Here is a 25,848-nt window from a genome sequence, read left to right on the forward strand (position 1 = left end):
CAAACCCTCTGGCTCAGAACCAACACCTAAGTCGCGCATCGCAGACCTTCCTCCTGCCAATCCCGACCACATCGGCGGATACAGACTCGCCACAGCCACTTTTGCTGGCATTGAAAACAAGTTTGGCCTTTATCTCCCCAAATTTAAACCTCCTAGTGTTGCTGTGGCTCAGCCAAAGGTGGCGGCGGCAGCTCAGTGATGAGACAACCGTCGAGTGCGGCAAAGTGGCGCCCTAGAGAGAGAGGCCTAGGAGAGCAGCCCCGTAACGCATCCAGTCAGCTGCATGGTGCTGACTGAGCTGAGGGGTCAAACTATTCTTTCTATATGACATATACATATATTTGTTTATAAACTAATCATTTGCCCAGGAAAAAAAAAATACAACGCAGTTTGAATCTTTAGTTTTATGTGTTGAAATGTTTTCTAAGCCTTGGCATGAGTTACTGTCCTAGACTGCTTTGCACAGCTTGCACTTATAGTGACTGTACATATTGTACATCTTTGTACAGAGACATCTTGGCACCTCATCCCGACAAATCACATTTATAGAATGTAATGCAGTTCTGAGTGGCTTGAAATGTACAGAATGTTTTGAAAGTGCTTTATTAAGAATTACACGAAAATAAATGTATTAAAATTAAATTCATTCTCTTATTGGTGACTTACGGAAATAAAGCATTCACTATTGGATGTATTTAATTCCTAGCTTGTTTTCCCTTCTGGAATAAAAAGGTATTTGCTGATAAAAGGCATAATGAGACAAAGTGCTGAGACCATTGAAGAAGAGACCCTTTGGAACAGATGCATGCCAGTGGATGCCGGAGGACCAGGTTAATGACTTGTGTGTGTGCTGATATGTTTCTATTTATATTTCACGTGTGTATAGATTCTCCTCTGTTCATCAATCAAAAGGCATTTCCTAGACAGCTCCTCTCCTGCCAGTGTGCATATGGAAACAGGGATGTCTCCAGCATTACTGGCTTAGTTTTGCCTTCCTCTGACACAGCAAGGCAAGGGCCTAGCTTTCAAAAGAGTAAAGAATACTTTGGCAATTTTCATTCATATGGATATGATTCCAATCAAAAATAAAATGCACACCAAAATGTATGCATGGAGTTGGATTTTCCTTCATAAAGGTACCGATAGTACTTTTTATTTTGATTCACTACCGATTCCCAATAACTAATGATCAGGTTTCCCTCTTTCCCACTTTTATAGGAAATCATTTGATTTGGAAAGGGCTGTGGTGGAGTGAGAGGAGTGCAGAAGAAAGAGAAAAGCTCTATCTCATAATTTGGTGGGGTCTAGGCTCTTCATTATGAATCCAAATACAAACTTATTCCAAAAGTCACTCACCAAGGGTGTGATTGCTAATTTAGATCTAAACATGCATCTTGACAGCCACATCAACACTTTGCTCTGGTTGTGGTTTGATGTATAGCATCAGAATTTATTTACTTTAGCAAAGTGCTTTGGGAAAACATTGTTGCTATTGCCAATGAGCCGGCATATGAGAATGTATGCAAATATTTTCAAGGGGTGAGCCTGGAGCTGGACCAAGTCACTTAATATCCTACACATGGTTCATCAACTGATGGCTGACAGCCCTGTAGCACACTATAGGCTCTCTCGAGGCCCTCCAGGAACAAAAGAATTCGCTTCGAAAGCAAGTTATTTCCAAATGTATTCAGCTGTTCTCATTGGAATGGAATAAATAGCAATACAGTTGTTTTGCTATTACCACTGGTTAAAAGTAAGCAAGTAGTCCACGGATATGTTCTTACAAAAGTTTCAGGACAAAAAAAAAAATATATATATATATATATATAGAGAGAGAGAGAGAGATGTGAAAGTACCCTCTTTACCCTGCTTCTCCCTTTACCCTCCCTGCCCCAGAGGTAATCACTGCTAACAGGTTAGAGTATAAATTTGTGGTCTGTTTTTCATACATATATATGTATATAAATATATGTACATATTTATATTTTAAAAACAGGATTATGCTATGTATGTGTTGTTCTGTGACTTGCTTTTGTTCACTTGAAGTCTTTAAGATCTTTCCAGGTCAGTTCACAAAGATTAATTTTTAACGGCTGCATAGTATTCCAGTGTATGGGTTATGAGACTTTTCACAAAAACTCCCTTATTGACATTTATTCATTTTTTCACTATTGCAAGCAATGCTGCAGTGAACAGTAAACGTCTTTGTACACGTATTTTGAGTACATGTGCTAGTATTTCATTAGGATGGATATTTCAAATTGGAATTGGTACTTCACGAGATAATGGGTTTTACATTTTTATATATATTGTCACACTGTTCTTCAAAAAGGCTTTACTAATTTACTTTCCTTCTGACAGCATATGCAGAACACCTATTTCTTTGCAACCGCAGCAAAAATGGATATTGTCAGTCTTTTACGTTTTAGGCAAATCGTGATAGGTGTTTTAGTTTTCATTTTACTAATTACTAGTGAGGTCAAATGTCTTTCCATATTTACTATCTGTGTACCTGATTACTATAGTGCGATATACAGAAAATACATGAAACATCTATGTGTATATGTATACACAGACACACACATAGATATTTTTTAAACAGTCATAAAGTGAACACCCATGTAACTACCCAGGTCAAGAAAGAGAACATTTCTAATACTTAAGAAGTTCCCCCACAGGATCCTCCCATCATAACCCCTGCTGTCGTCTTTAACACCATCCCTGCTCTTCATTTCTTTGCTTTCCTTTATAGTTTTACCACCCACGTACACATTCCTAAACACACTATTTAGTTCCTGTTTTTGAAATTTATGTGAATCAAATTATACTGTATACTTTTGCTTCCTTTTCTAAACATTATAAGATTCATCCCTATAAGTTGCTATATAAGCTATGATTTGCTTATTCCATTGTATGAATATATTACAATTTATTTTGCCATTTTACTCTGGACATCTGGGTTGTTTCCAGTTTGGGTATATTACAGACTCTGGGTATTTTGTATGTGTGTTTTCGAGTATGCATTTTTAAAAGGATATATACCTAAGAGCAGAACCACAGAGGCACAAGGTTTATAAGATTCAACTTAGCTAGATCATGCCAAACTATTTCCCAGAGATGCCCGTACTGATTTACATTCCTTCAAGAGTGTATTGGCTCTTTAAGTTTTACCAATCTGTCGAGTGTATAATGTTATCTTGTGATTTTAATTAGCATTTTCCTTATATCAGATGAGGCTGACACCTTTTATATATTCATATATATTGCCACATTGTTCTTCAAAAAGACTTTACTAATTTACTTTCCACCTCATAGCATGTGAGAATGCCTATAAGTTTATTGGCTATTTGGATTTCATCTTTGGTGAGTGAAATGTGTGTTCAGGTTTTGTCCATTTTTCTTAATAATTGGCAGGGGGTTCTTTATATGTTCGGGATACTATTCCTTTATGAGTGGTGTTACAAAATCTTTTCCCAGTTTGTGACTTGTCTTTTCACAATGTTTTGATTAACATTTTAATTTTAATATGTTCAAATACATCAGTTTTCCCTTATGGGTAGCATGGTTTATATTTCACTTAAATTTTTTTTCTCTCTCCAGGTTATGAATATGGCTGATATTTTCTTCTTAAATGCTTTATTAGTTTTGCCTCTCTCACAGAAGTTTCATCCTACTTGGAACTGTCTTTGGCATGTGGTATGAGGTAATTTATTATTATTATTTTTTGCTTCTTTATATGGTTAGTCTGTTGTCCCAGCACCATTGTTTGAAAAAAACCTTCCTTTTCCTACTACTTTGAAGTGCTTTCTCTGTTATATATTAAGCATTGGTATATGCAAAGATTTATTTCTGGACTTTTAGTTTTGTTTTATTGGTCTTCTGTGCTGTATACACTCTCTTCATTACTATATCTTTTAAAAAGTTTTGATATATAGTATAGCAAGTCCTTTCAACTTGTTGTTCTTCAAGAGCTCGTGGCTCTTCTTGGTTCTTTGTTCTTCCATATCCATTTTAAAAACAGCTTGTCAGTTTCCTCCCTAAAACTAAAAAAACAAACCAAACACATTGAGATTTTGATTGGAGTTGCCATGATTCTGCAGGGCATTTGGAGAGAATTAATGTTACTATATTGGACCTTCTAATCCATGAACATATTGTATCACTTATTTAAGTCTTTTTAATGTCTTTTTTTTTTTTTTTTTTTTGCGGTATGCGGGCCTCTCACTGTTGTGGCCTCTTCCCCTTGCAGAGCACAGGCTCCGGATGCGCAGGCTCAGTGGCCATGGCTCACGGGCCCAGCCGCTCTGCGGCATGTGGGATCTTCCCGAACCGGGGCACGAACCCGTATCCCCTGCATCGGCAGGCGGACTCGCAACCACTGCGCCACCAGGGAAACCCAATTTAAGTCTTTTTAATGTTTTTTTTTTAAACATCTTTATTGGAGTATAATTGCTTTACAATGGTGTGTTAGTTTCTGCTGTATAAGAAAGTGAATCAGCTATGCGTATATATATATCCCCATATCCCCTCCCTCTTGCACCTCCCTTCCACCCTCTCTATTCCACCTCTCTAGGTGGTCACAAAGCACCGAGCTGATCTCCCTGTGCTATGCAGCTGCTTCCCCCTACCTATCTATTTTACATTTGGTAGTGTATATATGTCAGTGCTACTCTCTCACTTTGTCCCAGCTTACCCTTCCCCCCTCCTCATGTCCTCAAGTCCATTCTCTACGTCTGCATCTTTATTCCTGTCCTGCCCCTAGGTTCATTAGAACCTTTCTGGTTTATTTAGATTCCATATATATGTGTTAGCATATGATACTTGTTTTTCTCTTTCTCACTTACTTTACTCTGTATGACAGACTCTAGGTCCATCCACCTCATTAAAAATAACTCAATTTCGTTTCTCTTTATGGCCGAGTAATATTCCATTGTATACATGTGCCACATCTTCTTTATCCATTCATCTGTCGATGGACACTTAGGATTCTTCCATGTCCTGGCTATTGTAAATAGTGCTGCCATGAACACTGTGGTACATCTCTCTTTTTGAATTGTGGTTTTTTCAGGGTATATGCCCAGTGTTGGGATTGCTGGGTCACATGGTAGTTCTGTTTTTAGTTTTTTAAGGAACCTTCATACTGTCCTCCTTAGTGGCTGTATCAATTTACATTCCCACCAACAGTGCAAGAAGGTTTCCTTTTCTCCACACCCTCTCCAGCATTTATTGTTTGTAGGTTTTTTGATGATGGCCATTCTGACTGGTGTGAGGTGATACCTCATTGTGGTTTTGATTTGCGTTTCTCTAATGATTAGTGATGTTGAGCAACCTTTCACGTGTTTCTTGGCAATCTGTATGTCTTCTTTGGAGGAATGTCTATTTAGGTCTTCTGCCCATTTTTGGATTGGGTTGTTTGTTTTTTTGATATTGAGCTGCATGAGCTGCTTGTATATTTTGGAGACCAGTCCTTTGTCAGTTGCTCGGTTTTCAAATGTTTTCTCACATTCTGAGGGTTGTCTTTTCATCTTGTTTATGGTTTCCTTTGCTGTGCAAAAGCTTTTAACTTTCATTAGGTCCCATTTGTATATTTTTGCTTTTATTTCCATTTCTCTAGGAGGTGGGTCAAAAAGGATCTTGCTGTGATGTATGTCATAGAGTGTTCTGCCTATGTTTTCCTCTAAGAGTTTTATAGTGTCTGGCCCTACATTTAGGTTTTTAATCCATTTTGAGTTTATTTTTGTATATGATGTTAGGAAGTGTTCTAATTTCATTCTTTTACATGTAGTTGTCCAGTTTTCCCAGCACCACTTATTGAAGAGGCTGTCATTTCTCCACTGTATACTCTTGCCTCCTTTATCAAAAATAAGGTGACCATATGTGTGTGGGTATATCTCTGGGCTTTCTATCCTGTTACATTGATCTATATTTCTGTTTTTGTGCCAGTACCATACTGTCTTGATTACTGTAGTTTTGTAGTATAGTCTGAAGTCAGGGAGCCTGATTCCTCCAGCTCCATCTTTCTTTCTCAAGATGGCTTTGGCTATTCGGGCTCTTCCGTGTTTCCATACAAATTGTGACATCTTCTGTTCTACTTCTGTGAAAAATGCCATTGGTAGCTTGATAGGGGTTGCATTGAATCTATAGATTGCTTTGGGTAGTATAGTCATTTTCACAATGTTGATTCTTCCAATCCAGGAACATGGTATATCTCTCCATCTGTTTGTATCGTCTTTAATTTCTTTCATCAGTGTCTGCATACAGGTCTTTTGTCTCCTTAGGAAGGTTTATTCCTAGGCATTTTATTCCTTTTGTTGCAGTGGTAAATGGGATTGTTTCCTTAATTTCTCTTTCAGATTTTTCATCGTTAGTGTATAGGAATGCAAGAGATTTCTGTGCATTAATTTTGTGTCCTGCTACTTTACCACATTCATTGATTAGCTCTAGTAGTTTTCTGGTAGCACCTTTAGGATTCTCTATGTGTAGTATCATGTAATCTGCAAACAGTGACAGCTTTGATTCTTCTTTTCCAGTTTGGATTCCTTTTGTTTCTTTTTCTTCTCTGATGGCTGTGGCTAAAACTTCCAAAAGTATGTTGAGTAATAGTAGTGAGATTTTGCAACCTTGTCTTGTTCCTGATCTTAGAGAAAATGGTTTCAGTTTTTCACCATTGAGAATGATGTTGGCTGTGGGTTTGTCATATATGGCCTTTATAATGTTGAGGTAGGTTCCCTCTATGCCCACTTTCTGGAGAGTTTTTTTCATACATGGGTGTTGAATTTTGTCAAAAGTTTTTTCTGCATCTATTGAGATCATCATATGGTTTGTTAATATGATGTATCACATTGATTGGTTTACACTGAAGAATCCTCGCATTCCTGGGATAAACCCCACTTGATCATGGTGCATGATCCTTTTAATGTGCTGTTGGATTCTGTTTGCTAGTGTTTTGTTGAGGAGTTTTGCATGTATGTTCATCAGTGATATTGGTCTGTAGTTTTCACTTTTTGTAACATCTTTGTCCGGTTTTGGTATCAGGGTGATGGTGGCCTCGTAGAGTGAGTTTGGGAGTGTTCCTCCCTCTGCTATATTTTGGAAGAGTTTGAGAAGGATAGGTGTTAGCTCCTCTCTGATAGAATTTGCCTGTGAAGCCATCTGGTCCTGGGCTTTTGTTTGTTGGAAGATTTTTAATCATAGTTTCAATTTCATTGCTTGTGATTGGTCTGTTCATACTTTCTACTTCTTCCTGATTCAGTCTCGGAAAGTCGTACTTTTCTAAGAATTTGTCATTACTTCCAGGTTATCCATTTTATTGGCATATAGTTGCTTGTAGTAATCTCTCATGATCCTTTGTATTTCTGCAGTGTCAGTTGTTCTCCTTTTTCATTTCTAATTCTGTTGATTTGAGACTTCTCCCTTTTTTTCTTGATGAGTCTGGCTAATGGTTTATCAATTTTGTTTACCTTCGCCAAGAACCTGCTTTTAGTTTTATTGATCTTTGCTATTGTTTCCTTCATTTCTTTTTCATTTATTTCTGATCTGATCTTTTATGATTTCTTCCCTTCTGGTAACTTTGGGGTTTTTTTGGTTCTTTCTCTAATTGCTTTAGCTGTAAGTTTAGGTTGTTTATTTGAGATTTTTCTTGTTTCTAGAGGTAGGATTGTATTGCTATAAACTTCTCTCTTAGAACTGGTTTTGCTGCATCCCATAGGTTTTGGGTCGTCGTGTTTTCATTCTCATTTGTTTCTAGGTATTTTTTGATTTCCTCTTTGATTTCTTCAGTGATCTCTTGGTTATTTAGTAGTGTATTGTTTAGCCTCTGTGTGTATGTATATTTTACAGTTTTTTTCTTGTAATAGATATCTAGTTTCATTGTGTTGTGGTCAGAAAAGATACTTGATACGATTTCAATTTTCTTAAATTTACGAGGCTTGATTTGTGACCCAAGGTATGATCTATCCTGGAGAATGTTCCATGAGCACATGAGAAGAAAGTATATTCTGTTGTTTTGGGATGGAATGTCCATAAGTATCAATTAAGTCTATCTGGTCTAATGTGTCTTATTTATTGATTGATTTTTAATGAATGGGCAGCTTTTCTTTTTTTTTTAATATAAATTTATTTATTTATTTTTGGCTGCATTGGGTCTTCGTTGCTGCGCATGGGCTTTCTCTAGTTGTGGTGAGCGGGGCTACTCTTTGTTGTGGTGCACGGGCTTCTCATTGCAGTGGCTTCTCTTGTTGCGGAGCATGGGCTCTCGGCACACGGGCTTCAGTAGTTGTGGTTCTCGGGCTCTAGAGTGCAGGCTTAGTCGTTGTGGCACATGGGCTTAATTGCTCCGTGGCATGTGGGGTCTTCTCAGACCAGGGCTTGAACCTGTGTCCCCTGCATTGGCAGGTGGATTCTTAACTACTGCACCATCAGGGAAGTCTCTAGTGTGTCTTTTAAAGCTTGTGTTTCCTTATTGATTTTCATTTTGCATGATCTGTCTTTTGGTGAAAGTGGGGTGTTAAAGTCCCCTACTATTATTGTGTTACTGTCGATTTCCCCTTTTATGGCTGTTAGCATTTGCCTTATATATTGAGGTGCTCCTGTGTTGGGTGCATAAATATTTACAATTGTTATATCTTCTTCTTGGATTGATGCCTTGATCATTATGTAGTGTCCTTCTTTGTCTCTTGTAATAGTCTTTATTTTAAAGTCTATTTTCTCTGATAGGAGAAATGCTACTCCAGTTTTCTTTTGATTTCCATTTGCATGGAATATCTTTTTCTGTCCCCTCACCACTTTCAGTCTGTATGCGTCCCTAGGTATGAAGTGGGTCTCTTGTAGACAGCAAATATATGGGTCTTGTTTTTGTATCCATTCAGCCAGTCTGTGTCTTTTGGTTGGACCATTTAATCCATTTACATTTAAGGTAATTATTGATATGTATGTTCCTATTACCATTTTCTTAATTGTTTTGGGTTTGTTATTGAAGGTCTTTTCTTTCTTTTGTGTTTCCTGCCTAGAGAAGTTCCTTTAGCATTTGTTGTAAAGCTGGTTTGGTGGTGCTGAATTCTCTTAGCTTTTGCTTGTCTGTAAAGGTTTTAATTTCTCCATCGAATCTGAATGAGATCCTTGCTGCGTAGAGTAATCTTGGTTGTAGGTTTTTCCCTTTCATCACTTTAAATATGTCCTGCCACTCTCTTCTGGCTTGCAGAGTTTCTGCTGAAAGATCAGCTGTTAACTTTATGGGGTTTCCCTTGTATGTTATTTGTTGCTTTTCCCTTGTAGCTTTTAATATTTTTTCTTTGAATTTAATTTTTGATAGTTTGATTAATATGTGTCTTGGTGTGTTTCTCCTTGGATTTATCCTGTATGGGATTCTCTGCCCTTCCTGGACTTGATTGACTACTTCCTTTCCCATGTTAGGGAAATTTTCAACTATGATCTCTTCAAATATTTTCTCAGACCCTTTCTTTTTCTGTTCTTCTGCTGGGACGCCTATAATTCAAATGTTGGTGCGTTTAATATTGTCCCAGAGGTCTCTGAGACTGTTCTCAATTCTTTTCATTCTTTTTTCTTTATTCTGCTCCTCGGCAGTTATTTCCACTGTTTTATCTTCTGGGTCACTTATCTGTTCTTCTGCCTCAGTTATTCTGCTACTGATTCCTTCTAGGGTATTTTTAATTTCATTTATTGTGTTGTTCATCACTGTTTGTTTGCGCTTTAGTTCTTCTAGGTCCTTGTTAAACGTTTCTTGTGTTTTCTCCATTTTATTTCCGAGATTTTGGATCATCTTTCCTATCACTACTCTGAATTCTTTTTCAGGTAGACTGCCTGTTTCCTCTTCATTTGTTTGGTCTGGTGGGTTTTTACCTTGCTCCTTCATCTGCTGCATATTTCTCTGTTTTCTCATTTTGCTTAACTTACTATGTTTGGGGTCTCCTTTTCGCAGGCTGCAGGTTTGTAGTTGCTGTTATTTTTGGTGTCTGTCCCCCGTGGGTGAGGTTGGTTTAGTGGCTTGTATAGGTTTCCTGGTGGAGGGGACTGGAGCCTGTGTTCTGGTGGGTGGGACTGTATCTTGTCCTTCTGGTGGGCAGGGCCACGTCCAGTGGTGTGTTTTGGAGTGTCTTTGAACTTAGTATGATTTTAGGCAGCCTCTCTGATAATGGGTGGGGTTGTGCTCCTGTCTTGCTAGTTGTTTGGCATGGGGCGTCCAGCACTGGAGCTTGCTGGCTGTTGGGTGGAGCTGGGCCTTAGTGTTGAGATGAAGATCTCTGGGAGAGCTCTCGCCAATTGATATTAAGTGGGGCTGGGAGGTTTCTGGTGTTCCAGTGTCCTGGACTCAGCCCTCCCACCTCAGAGGCTCAGGCCCAACACCCAGCCAGAGCACCAAGACCACAGGGCTCAGAAGAAAAGGAAGAAAGATTAAAAAAAAAAAAAACCCCAAAAACAAGAACGGACAGACAGAACCCTAGGACAAATGGTAAAAACAAAGCTGTACAGACAAAATCACACAAAGAAACACACACACAAAGAGAGAAAAAGGAAAAAAAAATATATATATATATATAAATTTTTTTTAAACTGGAAGAGAGAAACAAATCAATAAACAAATCCACTAACGATAATAAGCTCTAAATACTAAACTAAGGTAAACATAAAACCAGAAACAAATTAGATGCAGAAAGCAAACCCCAAGTCTACAGTTGCTCCCAAAGTCCACCGCCTCAATTTTGGGAACATTCGTGGCCTGTTCAGGTATTCTTCAGATGCAGGGTTTATCAAGTTGATCGTGGGGATTTAATCTGCTGCTCCTGAGGCTGCACAGAGAAATTTCCCTTTCTCTTCTTTGTTCGCACAGCTCCTGGGGTTCAGCTTTGGTTTTGGTCCCGCCTCTGGGTGTAGGCTGCCCTCGGGAGTCAATTCCCCGCCCAGATAGGAGGGGGTTAAAGCAGGTGCTGATTAGGGCTCTCCTGCTCACTCAGGCCAGGGGGAGGGAGGGGTACAGTAGTCATAATTGGAATGCGGGCGATCCTGAGGTGGCGGAGGCCAGCTTGACATTGCAGCAGCCTGAGGCACGCCATGTGTTCTCCTGGGGAAGTTGTCCCTGGGTCACAGGACCCTGGCAGTGGTATGCTGCACAGGCTCCTGGCGGGGGCTGGGGAGGTGTGGATAGTGACCTGCGCTTGCACACAGGATTCTTGGTGGCAGCGGCCACAGCATTAGAGGTTCATGCCCGTCTCTGGGGTCCGAGCTGATAGCTGCGGCTCACGCCTGTCTCTGGAGCTCGTGCAGTGCTCTGCCTCCTGTGGGCACACTGGGAAGGAATCCCCTTGCCTTGCACACACCGAAACAAAGGTCTCTTGCCTCTCTGGCAGGTCCAGACTTTTTCCCGGACTCCCTCCCGGCTAGCTGTGGCGCACTAGCCCCCTTCAGGCTGTGTTCACGAAGCCAACCCCAGTCCTCTCCCTGGGATCTGACCTCTGAAGCCTGAGCCTCAGCTCCCAGCCTCTGCCCGCCCCGGCGGGTGAGCAGACAAACCTCTCAGGCTGGTGAGTGCTGTTCAGCACCGATCCTTTGTGCAGGAATCTCTCTGCCCTCTGCACCCCTGTTGCTGTGCTCTCCTTCGTGGCTCTGAAGCTTCCCTCCTGCCCACCCTCCATCCCTGCTAGTGAAGGGGCTTCCTAGTGTGTGGAAACTTTTCATCCTTCACAGCTCCCTCCCAGAGGTGCGAGTCCTGTCCTTATTCTCTTGTCTCTGTTTTTTCGTTTTTCTTTTGCCCTACCTAGGTATGTGGGGATTTTCTTGCCTTTTGGGAAGTCTGAGGTCTTCTGCCAGCATTCAGTAGATGTTCTGTAGGAGTTGTTCCACATGTAGATGTAGTTTTGATGTATTTGTGGGGAGGAAGGTGATCTCCACGTCTTACTCCTCCACCATCTTGAAGGTCTCCTCCCCACTTTTTATTTAAAAAAATTTTAAACCTACAGAAAAGTTTGAAGAGGTAAAATGAACTTTTTGGATACCTTTCAACTAGGTTCACTTATTTACATTTTGCCATATTTGCTTTATCTTTATAAATACATATTTGTTTTTGCTGATCCATTTGAAAGTATGTTGCAGACATCATGGTACTTCATCCCTAAATATTTCCACATATATCTCGTAAGAATGAGGACATGCTGCAACCGAACAATACCATTATCACACATAAAAATTCAACAATAATTTCATAGTATCATCTAATAGTCAAAATTCAAACTTCCTCAACAACACCAGAAATGTCTTTGTTTTTTCCGATGCAAAATCTAATCAAGAATGATGCATTGTACTTGATTGCTGTGTACCTTTAGTCTTTAATTCTGGAATAATCCCCTGCTTGTTTGTCCTTAACATTGTAAGTCATTTGTCTTACATAATGTCCCACATTTTATATCTGATTGTTTCCTTGTGGTGTTGTCTAACTTGTTCCAGTACTATAAATGGGAAGTTAGTTTAGTGGTAAAGTTAATTTTTCTTTTTAACAGCTCTATTGAGGTATTCTTTACAGAGCTCTGTAACCATCACCACAATCCAATTTTAATATTGAATATATTTCCATCACCTCCCCCAAAGTACAGTATATCATTTTATATTTCTACTTTATATATTCCAATAATGTATGAATTTACAGTTTTTCCACATTCTCAGCAACACTTTATTATTGTCTATCTTATAGTTATTCAATGGGTGTGTAGTGATACTACAGTTTGGTTTTAATTTGCATTTCCCCAGTGACTGAAGATGTTGGCATCTTTTCATGTGCTTGTAGATATTTGTGTTTAAGTCTTCAACCTATTTTTAAATTGGGGTTTTCCCTTTTATTATTGAGTTTTAAGAGTTCTTTATACATTCTGGATATGAGTTCTATATCAGATTTGCAATTATTTTCTCCTAGTCTATTTTCTTAATGGTGTCTTTTGAAACACAGAAGTTTTAAATTTTGATTAAGTCCAATTTATCAAGTTTTAAATTTTATGGATCATGCTTTTGGTATCATCTAAAAACTCTGCCTAAACCAAGGTCATCAAGATTTTCTCCTGTGTTTTCTTTGAAAATTTTATCTTTAGCTCTTACATTTAGATCAGTGATCTATTTTGAGCTAATTTTTTGTATGGTGTGAAGGGTCTAAATTTATCTTTTTGCATGTGGCTGTCTAATTGTCTCAGCACCATTTGTTGGAAAGATTATCCTTCCCCCAATGAATTGCTTTGGTGCTTTTGTCAAAAATGAATTGACCATACATGTAAGGGTTTATTTATAAATTCTCAGTTCTGTTCCATTCATCTATATGACTATACTTATGCCAGCACCACATTGCCTTGATTACTGTAGCTTCATATTAAGTTTTAAAATAGGAAAGTGTAAATGTTCCAGCTTTGTTTTTCAAATTTGTTTTGGCTGGATCTTTTGCACTTCTATATAAATTTTAGATTAGCTTATCAGCTTCTTCAGAAAAGCCAGTTAGTATTCTGATAGGGATTTTGTTGAATCTATAAATCAATTTGGGGTGAATTGCCTTCTTAACAATCTTGTCTTTCAGTTCATGAACTTGGAATCTCCCTCTACTTATTTAGATCTTTTAAAATTTCATGTTTCATAGTTTTAGTGTTTTCAGTTTTATAGTTCTCAGTGAACAGGTCTGGTACTTCTTTTGTTAAATTTATTCCTAAGGATTTTATTGTTTATGATGTTTTAATGAATGGAATTGTTTTCTTAAGTTTATTTTCAGATTGTTCACTGTTAGTATATAGAAATATGACTGATTTTTCTACATTGATCTTATATCCTACAACCTTGCTGAACTCACTTACTAGTTTTGTTGGGTTTTGTTTCCTATGTCTCAATTCTTTTGGTTGTCGTTGTTCCTGTCTTCCTCCTTTACTCTTTTCTTTTGTTTAAAATAAGTATGTTGTAGTGTGCCATTTTAATTCCTTTCTTTGTTTTTACTATTTTAAAAAACACTTAATTTTTTTCCAGAGCAGTTTTAGATTCACAGAAAAATTAGGAGGTCTAGAGATTTCCCATATACCCCCTGTCCCCACACATGCACAGCCTCCCCCATTATCAGCATCCCCCACCAGAGTGGTACCTTTGTTACAGTCGATGTGAACCTACATCGATACATCTTTATCACCCAAAGTCCGTAATTTATATTAGGGTTCACTCTCAATATTGTACATTCTGTGGGTTTGGACAAATGTATAATGACATGCATCCACCGTTATGGTACCATACAGAGTATTTTCACTGCCCTAAAAGACCTTTGTGCTCCATGTATTCATATGTCCCCTCCCCTCAATACCTGGCAGCCACTGATGTTTTTGTTTCCATAGTTTTGCCTTTTCCAGAATGTCAAATAGTTAGAATCATAGTGTGTCAGATTGGCTTCATTTACTTAGTAATATGCAATTAAGGTTCCTCCCTGTCTTTTTGTGGCTTGAGCATTTTTTTTTTTAAAGCACTGAATAATATTCCACTCTCTGGATGTACCACAGTTTATTGATCCATTCACCTACTAAAGGACATCTTGGTTGCCTTCAAGTTTTGGCAATTATGAATAAACCTGCTATAAATATCCATGTGTAGGTATTTGTATGGACAGAAGCTTTTAGCTCCTTTGAATAAATAACAAGGAGCATTATTGCTGGATCGTATGGTAAGGGTATGTTTAGTTTTGTACACTAACCTGTCTTCCAAAGTGGCTGTACCATTTTGTGTTCCTACCATCAATGAATGAGAGTTATTTTTGCCCCACTCTCTCATCAGCATTTGGTGTTGTCAGTATTCCAGATTTTGGCCATTGTAATAGGTATGTAGTGGTATCTTGTTGTTTTAATTTGCATTCTCCTGATAACACGTGATGTGGAACATCTTTTCATATGCTTATTTGCCATCTGTATATCTTCTTTGGTGAAGTGTTTATTGAGATCTTCGGCTCTTTTTTTTTTTTTTTGCGGTACGCGGGCCTCTCACTGTTGTGGCCTCTCCTGTTGCGGAGCACAGGCTCCAGATGCACAGGCTCAGAGGCCATGGCTCACGGGCCCAGCCACTCCGCGGCAAGTGGGATCTTCCTGGACCGGGGCACAAACCCGTGTCCCCTGCATCGGCAGGCGGACTCTCAACCACTGCACCACCAGGGAAGCCCTGGCTCATTTTTTAATTGGATTGTTTTCTTATCATTGAGTTTTAAGAGTTCTTTGTATATTTTGGATAACAGTCCTTTGTCAGTTGTGGCTTCTGCAAATATTTTTTTTCCCATTCTGTGGCTTGTCTTCTCATTCTCTTGACATTGTGTTTCAGAGAGCAGGTTTTTAATTTTAATAAAATCCAACTTAATTATTTCTTTCATGGATTGTGTCTTTGGTGTTATATCTAAAAAGTCACCACCATACCTAAGGTCAGCTAGGTTTTCTCCTGTGTTACCTTCTAGGAGTTTATATTTGTGTGTTTTATGTTTAGGTGTATGATCTATTTTGAATTTCTTTTTGTGAAGGCTGTAAGGTCTCTGCCTAGATTCATTTTTTTTGCATGTGGATGCTCAATTGTACCATTTGTTGAAAACACTGTCTTTGCTCCATTGTATTGCTTTTGCTCCTTTGTCAAAGATCTAGTTGACTATACTTATGTGGGTCTATTTCTGGGCTCTATTCTTTTGACCTGTTTGCTTATTCTTTTGCCAATATTACACTGTCTTGATTACTTTATAACTTTGTAGTAAGTCTTGAAGTCAGGTAATGTCAGTCCTCTAACTTTGTTCTTCTTCAGCACTATGTTGGCTATTTTTCTTCTGCCTTTCCATATAAACTTTAGCATCAGTTTGACAATGTCCACAAAATGACTTACTGGGATTTTGATGGGGATTACATTGAATCTATCGATCAAAGTAGGTAGAGCTGATGTCTTGATAATATAGTCTTCTTATCCATGAATGTGGAATATTTATTTAGTTCTTTGATCTTGTTCATCAGTTTTGTAGTTTTCCTTTTATAGATCTTATACATATTTTCTTAAACTTATACCTTAATATTTCATTTTGAAGTGCTAATATAAATGGTATTTTGTTTTTAATTTCAAATTGTGTGGAATATGGGAAAGGAATTGACCTTTGTACATTAACTTTGTATCCTTCAACCTTGTTGTAGTCACTTATTAGGTCCAGGAGATTTGTTGTTGTTGTTGTTTGTCAACTTCTTTCAGATTTTCTACATAGACAATCATGTCATCTGCAAACAAACAAGTTTTATTTTTTCTTCCCAATTTGTATACCTTTCCTTTTCTTCTCTTATTGCATGAGCTAGCGCTTCTAGTACAGTGTTGAAAAGGAGTGCTGAGAGGGGGCATCCTTGCCTTCTTCCTCCTAGTGGAAAGCTCTTCCTCTTCCATCTTAATGGGAAAGCTTCATGTTTCTCACCATTAAGTATGATGTTAGTGTAGGGTTTTTTGTAGATTTTTTTTTTTTTATCAAGGTGAGAAAGTTCCCCTCTCTTCTTAGTTTGCAGAGAGTTTTTCTCATGAATGAGTGTTAGATTTTTTCAAATGCTTTTTCTGCATCTATTGATGTGATCATGTGATTTTTTTTTTAAGCTGTTGATGTTATGGATTACATTGATTTTCAAATGTTGAACCAGTCTTGCCTTGGATAAATCCCAATTTGTTGTCGTGTATAATTCTTTTTATACATTGTTGAATTTGATTTCCTAATGTTTTTTACTGAGGATTTTTGCATCTATATTTAAGAGAGATATTGGTCTATAGTTTTCTTGTAATGTCTTTGGCTTTGGTATTAGGGTAATGCTGTCTTCATAGAATGAGTTAGGAAATATTCCTTCTTCTTGTATCCTCTGAAATAGATTGTAGAGAATTATTATGATTTCTTCCTTAAATGTCTAGTAGAATTCACCAGTGAACCCTTCTGGGCCTGGGGCTCTCTTTTTTGGAGGGTTATTAGTTATCGATTCAATTTCTTTGATATAATCCTATTCAGATGATCTGTTTCTTTTGTGAGTTTTGGCAAATTGTGTCTTTCAAGGAATTAGTCTATTTCATCTAGGTTTCATCATCAAATATGTGGGCATAGAGTTGTTCACAGTATTCCTTTATTGTCCTTTTAATGTCCTTGGGATATCTAGTGATGTTCTTTCTTTCACCTCTGTTATTAGTAATTAATAATTTTTCTCTTTCTTAACCTGGCTAGAAATTTGTCAATTTTATTGACCTTTATAAAGAAATAGCTTTTGGTTTCATTGATTTTTTTCTATTAATTTCCTGTTTTTAATTTCATTAATTTCTGCTCTAGTTTTTATTTCTTTTCTGATGCTTACTTCAGATTTAATTGGCACTTCTTTCTCTAGTTTTCTAAGGTAGAAACTTAGATGATTAATTTTAGATCTTTCTTCCTTTCTAATATATTCACTCAATGCTATAAATTTCCCTCTGAACACTGCTTTGCTGCATCCCACAAATTTTGATAAGTTGTGTTTTAATTTTCTTTTTGCGATACGCGGACCTCTCACTGTTGTGGCCTCTCCCGTTGCGGAGCACAGGCACTGGACGTGCAGGCTCAGCGGCCATGGCTCATGGGCCTAGCCGCTCCACGGCATGTGGGATCTTCCCGGACCGGGGCACGAACCCGTGTCCCCTGCATCAGCAGGCGGACTCTCAACCACTGTGCCACCAGGGAAGCCCAGTTGTGTTTTAATTTAATTCAGAATATTTTAAAATTTCTCTTGAGACTTCTTTGGCCCATGTGTTACTTGAAGTATGTTGTTTAATTTCCCTGTATTATGAGATTTTCCAGTTGCCTTTCTGTTATTGATTTCTAGTTTAATTAGATCATGGTCTGAGGGAAGGCATTATATGATTTCTAGCTGTTAAAATTTGTTAACATATATATTATAGCCCAGAATGTGGTCTGTCTTGGTGAATGTTCAGTGTGAGCTTGAGAACAAAGTGTATTCTGTTGCTGTTGGATGTAGTCTATAGATATTGATTATATCCGGTTGACTGACGGTGCTGTTGAGTTTAACTGTGTCCTTACTGATTTTCTGCTTACTGAATCTGTCCACTTCTGAGAGAGGGGTATTGAAGTTTCCAACTATGATGATTGATTCATCTTTTTTTTAAAAATAAATTTATTTATATTTTAATTTTGGCTGCAGTGGGTCTTCGTTACTGTGCATGGGCTTTCTCTAGTTGCAGCAAGCGGGGGCTACTCTTTGCTGTGGTGCACAGGCTTCTCATTGCGGTGGCTTCTCTTGTTGCGGAGCATGGGCTCTAGGCACATGGGCTTCAGTAGTTGTGGCATGTGGGCTCAATAGTTGTGGCTCTTGGGCTCTAGAGCGTGGGCTCAGTAGTTGTGGTGCATGGGCTTAGTTGCTCTGCGGCATGTGTGATCTTCCCAGACCAGGGCTCGAACCCGTGTCCCCTGCATTGGCAGGCAGATTCCTAACCACTGTGCCACCAGGGAAGTCCCTGATTCATCTTTTTTCTTTGCATTTCTATCAGTTTTGCCTCACATAGTTTGATGCTCTGTTGTTAGGTGCATATATATTTATGATTATTATGTCTTTTTTGGAGAACTGACCCCGCTATCATTATATAATACACTTCTTAATCCCTGATAACTTTTCTTGAAGTCTGCTCTGTCTGAAATTAATATGGCTACCCCTACTTTCTTTTTAAATATATTTATTTTTGGCTGAGTTGGGTCCTCGTTTCTGTGCATGGGCTTTCTCTAGTTGCGGCGAGCGGGGGCCACTGTTCATCGCGGTGCGTGGGCCTCTATCACGGCCTCTCGTTGCGGAGCACAGGCTCCAGACGCGCAGGCTCAGTAGTTGTGGCTCACGGGCCCAGTTGCTCCATGGCATGTGGGATCTTCCCAGACCAGGGCTCGAACCCATGTCCCCTGCATTGGCAGGCCGATTCTCAACCACTGCGCCACCAGGGAAGCCCCCTACTTTCTTCTGATTAGTGTTAGTATGGTATATTTTTCTCTACCCATTTACTTTTTTTTTGGCTGCACCGTGTATCTTGCGGGATCCTAGTTCCCTGACCAGAGATTGAACCTGTGCCCTTGGCAGTGAAAGTGCAGAGTCCTAACCACTGGACCTCCAGGAAATTCCCTCCACCTGTTTACTTTTAATCCATATATGTCTTAATATTTAAAGTGGAGTTCTTTCTTATTTATTGATATTAAAGTGGTTTTCATATAGTTGGGTCTTATTTTTTGATCCAGTGTGACAAACTCTCTTTTCATTGGTGCATTCCGACCACTGATGCTTGAAGTGATTATTGATCTACTTGGATTAATACCTACCATATTTGTTACTGTTTTCTAATTCTTGCTTTTTTTTTTTTTTTTTTTTTTTTTTTTGCGATATGCGGGCTTCTCACTGCTGTGGCCTCTCCCGTTGCGGAGCACAGGCTCCGGAAGCGCAGGCTCAGCGGCCATGGCTCACGGGCCCAGCCTCTCCGCGGCACGTGGGATCTTCCCAGACCGGGACGCGAACCCGTGTCCCCTGCATCGGCAGGTGGACTCTCAACCACTGCGCCACCAGGGAAGCCCATTCTTGCTCTTTTTATTTGTTCCTATCTTCATCCTCCATCTCCATTCTTTTTCTGCATTTTTTGGCTTTACTTGAGCATTTTATATGATTCCATCTTCTCTCCTTTCTTAGCATTTCAGTTATACTTCTTTTTCTTCATTTTTAAAAAATTTAAAAACTTTAGTTGTTGCCCTAGCGTTTGCAATATACATTTACAGCTAACCTAGTGAGAGTATTTTATGATTACAAAATAATCCTAATTCTTCCCTTTTGTCTGTTATCATTGCTGTCATTCATTTCACTTGTACATAAGCATGCATAGCATGTATATCTATATGTTATATATACATGTCTTTGAATACAGTGTTGCTATTATTGTTTTGAACATTAGATCAATCAAGAATAATAAATAAAAATAAATAAGAAATATAAAGATTTTTCACTTATTCTTTCTCGGATGTACTTCCTTTCTTTATGTAGATCAGTTTCTGACCTGTATCACTTTTTTTTTCTCTCTCTCTAAAGAACTTCTTTTAACATTTCTGACAAGTCACGTCTACTGACAACAAATTACCTCAATTTTTGTTTGTCTGAGAAAAACTTTATTTCTCCTTCACTTTTTTTTTTGCAAACTATTTAAAAAATTATTTTTTATTGAGGTACAGTTGATTTACAATATTATATTAGTTTCAGGTGTATAACAGTGATTCAAAAGTTTTATAGATTATATACCATTTATAGTTATAAAATATTGGCTATATTCCCTGTGCTCTTATGTCCTTGTAGCTTATTTAGTTTGTGCCTCTTAACCTCCTACCCTTATCTTTCCCCCCCTTCTTCCCTCTCCCCATTAGTTACCACCAGTTTGTTCTCTATATCTGTGGGTCTGCTTTTTGTTATATTAGTTAATTTTTTAGATTCTGCATATAACTGATAACATGCAGTATTTGTCTTTCTCTGACTTATTTCAGTAAGCATAATACCCTCCAGGTCCATCCATGTTGTTACAGATGGCATTCTTTTTTATGGCTGAGTACTGTTCCACTGTAGGTGTTTATGTATGTGTGTGTATGTATGTACGAATGTATGTATGTATACATACCACATCTTCTTTATCCATTTGTCTGTTGATGAACACTTAGGTTGCTTCCTAATGCTGCTATGAACATTGGGGTGAGTATATCCTTTTGAATTAGTGTGTTCATTTTCTTCAGATATATACCCAGGAGTGGAATTGCTGGATCATATGGTAGTCCTATTTTTATTTTTATGAGGAACCCCCATACTGTTTTCCACAGTGGCTGTACCAATTTACATTCCCACCAGCATTGTACAAGGTTTCCCTTTACTCCACATCCTCACCAACATTCGTTATTTGTGTTTTTTGATGGTAGCCATTCTGATCAGTATGAGATGATACCTGAGGGTGGTTTTGATTTGTATTTATCTGGTTAGTGATGTTGAGCATTTTTTCATGAGCCTGTGGGCTATCTATATGTCTTCTTTATAAAAAGGTCTTCTGCCCATTTTTTAATTGGGTTATTTTTTGAAATTGAGTTGTATGAGCTGTATGTATATATCTGTATATCTATAGATATTGCTATTAACCGCCTTATTGGTCGTATCATTTGCAAATATTTTTTCCCGTTCAGTATGTTGTCTTTTCGCTTTGTTGATCGTTTCCTTTGCTGTGAAAGAGCTTTTAAGTTTAACGAGGACCCATTTGTTTATTTTTGTTTTTGTTTCCTTTGCCTTAGGAGATTGATGCAAAAAATATTGCTATAATTTATGTCAAAGTGTGTTCTGCCTATGTCGTCTTCTAGAAGTTTTATGGGTTTTGGTCTTATGTTTAGGTCTTTAATAACTTTTGGGTTTATTTTTGTATATGATGTGAGAAAATGTTCTATTTCATTCTTTTGCATGTAGCTGTCCAGTTTTCCCAGAAGCACTTATTGAAGAGGCTGTCTTTTCTCCATTGTATATTCTTGCCTCCTCTGTTGTAGATTAATTGACCATAAGTGCATGGGTTTATTTCTGAGCTCTCTATTCTCTTCCATTGATCTATATATCTGCTTTTGTGGCAGTATCCTACTTTGATTACTGTAGCTTTGTAGTGTAGTCTGAAGTCAGGGAGCATGATTCCTCCAGGTTTTTTCTTCTCTCAAAACTGTTTTGGCGGGCTTCCCTGGTGGGGCAGTGGTTGAGAGTCTGCCTGCCGATGCAGGGGACACAGGTTCGTGCCCCGGTCCGGGAGGATCCCACGTGCCGCGGAGCGGCTGGGCCTGTGAGCCATGGCCGCTGAGCCTGCGCGTCCGGAGCCTGTGCTCTGCAACGGCAGAGGCCACAACAGTGAGAGGCCCGTGTACCACCAAAAAACAAAAAAACAGAAAAACAAAAAACAAAAAACTGTTTTGGCTACTTGGGGTCTTTTTTGTGTTTCTATACAAATTTTAAGATTATTTTTTCTAGTTCTGTGAAAAATGCCATTGGTATTTTGACAGGGATTACATTGAATCTGTAGATTGCCTTGGGTAGTATGGCCATTTTAACAATGTTAATTCTTCCAATCCAAGAACACGGTTTATCTTTCCATCTGTTTGTGTCATCTTCAGTTTCTTTCATCAGTGTCTTACAAGTTTTCTACAGGTCTTTTACCTCCTTAGGTAGGTTTATTCCTAGGTATTTTATTCTTTTTGATGTTATGGGATTGTTCCCTTAACTTCCCTTTCTGATAGTTTGTTGTTAGTGTATAGAAATGCAACAGATTCTGTGTATTAATTATATATTCTACAACTTTACTGAATTCATTGATGAGCTCTAATAGATTTTTGGTGGTATCTTTAGGATTTTCTATGTATAATATCATGTCATCTGCAAAGACTGTCAGTTTTGCTTTTCCCTTTCCAATTTGGATTTCCTTTATTTTTTTCCTTGTCCAGTTGCTGTGGCTAGGACTTCCAATACTATGTTGAATAAGAGTGGTGAGAGGGGGCATCCTTGTCTTGCTCCTAATCTTAGAGGAAACGCTTTCAGCTTTTCACCATTGAGTATGATGTTATCTGTGGGCCTGTCTTATATGTCCTTCATTATGTTGAGGTATGTTCCCTCTATACCCACTTTCTGGAGAGTTTATAAATGAATGTTGAACTTTGTTAAAAACTTTTAACACATCTATTGAGATGATCATGTGGTTTTTAGTCTTCAGTTTGTTGATGTGGTGTATCATATGGGTTGATTGGCAGATATTGAACTGTCCTTGCATCCCTGGGATAAATCCCACTTGATCATGGGGTCTGATCCTTTTAATGTATTGTTGGATTCAGTTTGCTAATATTTTGTTGAAGATTTTTGCATCTATGTTCATCAGTGATACTGACCTGTACTTTTCTGTGTGTGTGTGCATGTGTGTGTGCATGGTATTTTTGTCTGGTTGTGGTATTAGGGTGATGCTGGCCTCATAGAATGAGTTCATAAGTGTTCCTTCACCTGTGAAGCAAATCTGGTCCTCAACTTTTATCTCTTGGGAGGGTTCTTTTGTTTGTTTTTAATTACTGATTCAGTTTCATTACTGGTAATTGGTCTCTTCATATTTTCCATTTCTTCCTGGTTCAGTCTTGGGAGATGGCACATTTCTAGGAATTTGTCCATCCCTTCTAGGTTGTCCGTTTTATTGGCATATAATTGTTCACAGTAATCTCCTATGATCCTTTGTATTATGTGGTGTTGGTTGTAACTTCTTTTTCATTTCTAATTTTATTGGTTTGGCTCCCCTCTCTTTTTTTCTTGAGTCTGGCTAAAGGTTTATCAATTTTGTTTATTTTTTCAAAGAACCAGCTCTTAGTTTCATTGATCTTTTTTATTTTTTAACGCTTTATTTCATATCTGCCCTGATCTTTCTTCCTTCCTTCTATTAATTTTCGGTTTTATTCTTTTTTCTAGTTCCTTTAGGTGTAAGGTTAGGTGGTTTGTTTGAGGTAAGCTTGTATCACTATAAACTTTCCTCTTAGAACTGTTTTGTGTCCTATAGATTTTGGATCATTGTGTTTTCATTTTCATTTGTCTTCAGGTATTTTTTTTTATTCTTTGATTTCTTCAGTGATCCATTGGTTATATAGTTGCATATTGTTTAGCCTACAAATGTTTCTGGGTTTTAGCGGGGTTTTTTTCCCTCATAGTTGATTTCTAGTCTCATAGCATTCTGGTTGGAAAAGATGCTTGATATGATTTCAATTTTTTCTTAAGTTTACCAAGGCTTGTTTTGTGGCCTAGCATGGAATCAGTCTATCCTGGAGAATGTTCCATGTGCACTTGAATGTGTATTCTGTTGCTTTTGGATGGAATGTTCTCTCTCTCTATATATCTATCTATCTATCTATCTATCTATCTATCTATATCAAGTCCATCTAGTCTAATGTGTCATTTAAGGCCAGTGTTTCTATATTGATTTTCTGTCTGGATGATCTGTTCATTGATGTAAGTAGGGTGTTAAAGTTCCCTACTATTATTGTGTTACTATAAATTTCTCGCTTTATGTCTGTTAATATTTGCTTTATGTATTTAGGTGATCCTATTTTGGGTGCATATATGTTAACAATTGTTATATATTCTTCTTGGATTGATCCCTTGATCTATGTCCTCAGAGTGAGCTCCAGTTGCCACCTTCCTCTCCAAGACTCTCCAAGATCAACAGGTAGGTCTGAACCAGGCTCCTTTCAAATGACTGCTTCTGCCCTGGGTCCCAGACTATGTGAGATTGTGTGTATACCGTTTGAGAATGGAGTCTCTATTTCTCATAGCCTTCTGGATCTCCTGAAATTAAAGCCCCACTAGTCTTCAAAGCCAAATGTTCTGGAGTTTCATCTTCCTGGTGCAGAACCCCTGGGCTGGGGAATCTCATGTGTGGGCTCAGACCCTCACTGAGAGAGAGCCTCTGCAATTGTAATTGTTCTTCCCATTTCTGGGTCAGTCACCCGAGAGTATGTGTCTTGACTATACCATGATTCCACCCTTCCTACCTGTTTTGTTGTGGTTCCTTCTTTCTATCTTTAGTTGTAGAAGATCTTCTCTGGTAGGTTCTGGTCTTTTTCATTGATAGTTTTTCTGTAAATAGTTGTAATTTTGGTGTGCCCAGAGAGAAGCTCAGGGTCTTTCTACTCCAACATCTTGTAACTCCTCCTCCCTTCACTTTTTTACAAGATCTTTTTTTAAAGGTTACATACTGTGTGATTCCATTTATTTGATTTTTTTAAATAAATTTATTTTTGGCTGTGTTGGGTCTTTGTTGCTGCACGTGGGATTTCTTTAGTTGCAGTGAGCAGAGGCTACTCTTTGTTGTGGTGCGCAGGCTTCTCATTGCAGTGGCTTCTCTTGTTGCAGAGCACAGGCTCTAGGCACGTGGGCTTCAGGAGTTGCAGCACGTGGGCTCACTAGTTGTGGCTTGCAGGCTCTAGAGCACAGGCTCAGTAGTTGTGGTGCACGGGCTTAGTTGCTCCGTGGCATGTGGGATCTTCCCAGACCAGGGCTTGAACCCATGTCCCCTGCATTGGCAGGCAGATTCTCAACCACTGCACCACAAGGGAAGCCCCAGTTTTTTTTTAAATGAATTTATTTATTCATTTATCTTTGGCTGCGTTGGATCTTCATTGCTGCACGCAGACTTCGTCTAGCTGCAGCGAGCGGGGGCTACTATTTGTGGCAGTGTGCGGGCTTCTCATTGCAGTGGCTTCTCTTGTTGCAGAGCACGGGCTCTAGGCACACGGGTTCCCCTGGAGTTTTAAACTCAGAGTTGTCCACACTGAACCTCCAGCAATTTGTCAATTATGATTCAGGTTTCCCTACCCCCAGCATTGGTTCCCACAGAGGTCACTGCTCCAGTATGTTGTGGTTTTCTGTATATGCCTGTCAGTCTCTCCAATTTTGGAGACAGTACTTTGTCCTGTGACCTTACTTTACTTCCCTTACAGATCTAGGAAGAGTTACTTTCAGTTTGTTAGCTGTTTACACACTGTAATGATGGACTGGCAACATATAACCTTCTTACATGCACGACTGGAAACTGGAAGTCTAGAATTCTTGGGTCAAAACAATTTGCTTTGTCATCATAATTATCAGAGAGAGGCCTGATGACGACAACAACAGTGTTAACTTGTACATAACCTGTTTTTTGGCACCTGGCAGCTTTTAGGATTTGTTAATCATTGTTGTTTTGAAATTTTGCCTTTTAAAAATTCATCTGGTTCTGTGCTATATGGAGATGAACCCTTTAATCCTAAGACTTTTC

At 38.5% G+C, this 25,848-nt stretch overlaps 1 protein-coding gene across 2 annotated transcripts in view; it reads left to right on the forward strand.

Annotated features, from left to right (window-relative positions):
- The window catches only part of SLC25A12 (solute carrier family 25 member 12), a 130,258-nt gene that overhangs the window by 89,847 nt on the left and 14,563 nt on the right, over positions 1-25,848 (forward strand). For both annotated transcript variants that reach the window (XM_022570035.3, XM_089916671.1), the window contains one exon: positions 1-25,848. This exon is cut by the window's right edge and continues 14,563 nt beyond it. In XM_022570035.3, coding sequence (XP_022425743.1) covers positions 1-199 — 199 coding nt within the window. In that variant the 3' untranslated portion in view covers positions 200-25,848.

The sequence above is a fragment of the Delphinapterus leucas genome, chromosome 8 (assembly GCF_059928025.1).
Source record: "Delphinapterus leucas isolate spDelLeu-1000000601 "Yukka" chromosome 8, BTC_Dleu_Yukka2, whole genome shotgun sequence".
NCBI lineage: Eukaryota > Metazoa > Chordata > Mammalia > Artiodactyla > Monodontidae > Delphinapterus > Delphinapterus leucas.